Here is a 3,412-nt window from a genome sequence, read left to right on the forward strand (position 1 = left end):
AACATGGTGAAACCCCGTCTCTACTAAAAAATACAAAAAACTAGCCGAGCGAGGTGGCGGGCGCCTGTAGTCCCAGCTACTCAGGAGGCTGAGGCAGGAGAATGGCGTAAACCGGGGAGGCAGAGCTTGCAGTGAGTTGAGATCTGGCCACTGCACTCCAGCCTGGGCGACAGAGCGAGACTCCATCTCAAAAAAAAAAAAAAAAAATCTGATTGCACAAGCGGACTATGTACCAATCTGTGGGTTTCTACAAGGCCAAGAGTCAGACCCTCCCTCCTGGCTCTGCTGGCCCAACACACCAGGAGATGCTTTATTTAAACAGTTCCAAGTAGGGAAGAACAGTTGCCCCTGAAGGCCAGAACAACCAGCTGGATCAGTTCTCACAGGAGCCGCAGCGCGGAGACTGGGTAAGTCAGCAATCCCCAGAGCTGGGACAGGAGGGGCAGCGACCGGGCAGCACCTGAGGAAGAGGTGGGCTGAACTTAGTGCTTAGGAGATGTGGCCCACTTTGGGGACAGGAAGAAAAAGGAAATGGGACCCCAGAGTGGCAGCAGAGGGGCCTGTGGGGTGAGACACCGGATGGGGGAGTAGTTACTTCTCTTCTTTTCTCACAGGAAAACATGGTTCCAAAACTGTTCACGTCCCCAATTTGTCTGCTTCTTCTGTTGGGGCTTATGGGTGTGGAAGGCTCACTTCATGCCAAACCCGGACAATTTACCTGGGCTCAGTGGTTTGAAATCCAGCATATAAATATGACCTCTGGCCAATGCACCAATGCAATGCCGGTAATTAACAATTATCAACAGCGATGCAAAAATCAAAATACTTTTCTTCTTACAACTTTTGCTGATGTAGTTCATGTCTGTGGTAACCCAAGCATGCCCTGCCCTAGCAACACAAGTCTCAACAATTGTCATCATAGTGGAGTCCAGGTGCCTTTAATCCACTGTAACCTCACAACTCCAAGTCGAAGGATTTCAAATTGCAGGTATACACAGACAACAGCAAACAAGTACTACATAGTTGCATGTAACAACAGCGATCCAGTACGGGACCCTCCACAGTATCCAGTGGTTCCAGTTCACTTGGATAGAGTCATCTAAGCTCCTGTATCAGCACTCCTCATCATCACTCATCTGCCAAGCTCCTCAATCATAGCCAAGATCCCATCCCTCCATGTACCCTGGGTATCAGCATCTGTCCTCATCAGTATCCATACCCCTTCAGGTTTCCTGAGCTGAAGTCCCTTGTGAACCCTGCAATAAACTGCTTTGCAAATTCATCTGGAAGTGTCTGTGTGTCTTCTTTGGCCACTCTGCTGTCATTTAGTGACAATCTACTCCAGAAATTTTTCTTTCCTCTAACCTGAGACTTGTGGGAAATAGAGATTTGAGGATAAGAGACTCTTTCTGTCATGAAGTAGCACAGACTTATCCCTCTCCCTGCTTTAGGTTGAGAAGCTGAGGTCACAACTGATATCGACCAACTGTCGAAGACTCTTGCTTTGATCAAGCTTTAGTCATCTCCTCTGAACCCTCATCATAACTAGGTCATCCTGTTGGACTTACTAGTCCTTCCTTGTAGAATCATTTATAATTACTTTTATTTTTATTCTTTTTTTTTTTTTTTGAGACAGAGTCTCGCTCTGTTGCCCAGATTGGAGTGCAGTGGCGAGATCTCGGCTCACTCCAAACTCCACCTTCCAGGTTCAAGCGATTCTCCTTCCTCAGTCTCCCAAGTAGCTGGGGTTACAGGTACGTGCCATCACATCCAGCCAATTTTTGTAATTTTTAGAGAGTGGGTTTCAACATGTTGGCCAGGCTGGTCTCCAACTTCTGACCTTAGGCAATCCACCCTCCTCAGCCTCCCACCATGCTGGGATCAGAGGCATGAGCCACCAGTACCAGACCTAAAGTTAGGTTTTACAGAAGTCCTCCTAACTTGGTTTGTCATGAATCTCTCATCCTCAATATTTGTCCAAATTCCTTAATTCCCCCATCATTCTCCATGTGATACCTGATTCCTGGCCTGACTTCAAAAAAAACCAAAAATCCAATTACATCAACCTAGCATTGGTCTCCCTAGTCTTGATATCTCCTCTAGGCAATTTTCCATCCGCTGACCCCTCCCCACACACCAACCTATAACTTGACTCTAGATCTCCACTTGTTTTAGTTGTATTTCACCATTGAGCCCAATTTGATACTGAGGTCCCATTTGATGCTTTATGGTATAAGTTTGGTTTTTATTGACATGATTTATATCCCAAGATATATAGGAGCTGCAGTGAATAAGCTGAAAATGCACGTGTTTCATTATGATTTATGAATGATAAATTTTGATAGGATTGAACGTTATGATAGAAAACACAAAAACAGAAAGTAGAAAAAGTCAAGAATGCTATAAATAAGGTGAAATCAAGATTTTTAAAAAAGTTTAGCCTCAGAGATATTCCTTTTAAATGAGCACATCAAATCTCCAGCTATTAGCAATTGTACTAGACGTGGATCCAGGGTTTGAGTCAAATGTGCAATAAGATAAATTGTTCAGACAGCAATAGGGACAGATTGTAATACCGCCTGGAAGAGAGATGGGCATCTTTCCCAAAACTTCCATGTCCTGGAGATGGGGAGCCGCTGGTCACATGGGAAGGGGAAGGGGAAAGAGGAGGACGCGGAAGTGGGAACACTCATGAAGGTGAGATGACTCCTGCCCATTCTGCCCTCCATAGCTATCCGCAATGGTGAGTCAAAGGGTTCATTCAACACCTGTCAGGAAGGGCACAGCCTCAAGAAGTAGGGATTTGTAGACCCAGAGAGAGAAGAAATGGATAATAAGAGCCCTTGCCCTGGCCTCCATTACAGGGCTTCACTCAGGAATCCATGAGAAACAGGAAGGGGAAGCCCTTTCTTGCAAGCTGTGGACAGGTGCAGCACTCAGATGATTGTGCCGGGGACAGAGTGGGTCTTTTTGGATGGCCTGAGTCACAATACAACAGAGATACCACGTCATCAGATCTGCACCTTGGTCCTTCAGTCTGAAATTTCTGACTTCTATATTTCTGCTCCTCTTCTAGACCCTCAGAAACAGCAATTTCCATTCCTCAGATGACTCCATGTCAGTAATAGTGACTCTCATTGGCACCAGACAGCAGCTGTATTGAAGTCTCTCCTCAGGAGAAGCCATTGAGATCTTGCTTCTCCAAGGTGGGGCTATGAACTTAAAAGTTTGCACAGGGACACTGGTTTTGGGAAATCTCAGTGCTCAACAGAATCCACTGCCTCTAGGTAAAATAGAGCATGTCAGGAAGTGAGTGCAGTCTTCCCAACCCTCAAAGTAGCAGAAGGACAGGGTGGGACACTGAAAGCTGGAGCCACGTCTACTGTGAAGAAAGATGGCGTGGACCTTCCTT

The 3,412-nt window shown here is 46.0% G+C and overlaps 1 protein-coding gene across 1 annotated transcript; it reads left to right on the top strand.

Annotated features, from left to right (window-relative positions):
* Positions 1-323: 323 nt before the first annotated feature.
* RNASE2 (ribonuclease A family member 2) lies at positions 324-1,276 on the top strand. Its single transcript, XM_001094839.4, has 2 exons — positions 324-407; positions 615-1,276. The coding sequence occupies exon 2, from the start codon at positions 621-623 to the stop codon at positions 1,101-1,103; it is 483 nt and encodes a 160-aa protein (XP_001094839.2). The 5' UTR covers positions 324-407; positions 615-620; the 3' UTR covers positions 1,104-1,276.
* The last annotated feature ends 2,136 nt before the right edge of the window (positions 1,277-3,412 follow it).

This window comes from Macaca mulatta, chromosome 7 (genome assembly GCF_049350105.2).
Source record: "Macaca mulatta isolate MMU2019108-1 chromosome 7, T2T-MMU8v2.0, whole genome shotgun sequence".
Lineage (NCBI taxonomy): Eukaryota > Metazoa > Chordata > Mammalia > Primates > Cercopithecidae > Macaca > Macaca mulatta.

What these genes read in the sequence shown, in the direction of transcription:
- RNASE2 (XM_001094839.4), top strand. Translation starts at nt 621, where the DNA reads ATGGTTCCAAAACTGTTCACGTCCCCAATTTGTCTGCTTCTTCTGTTG.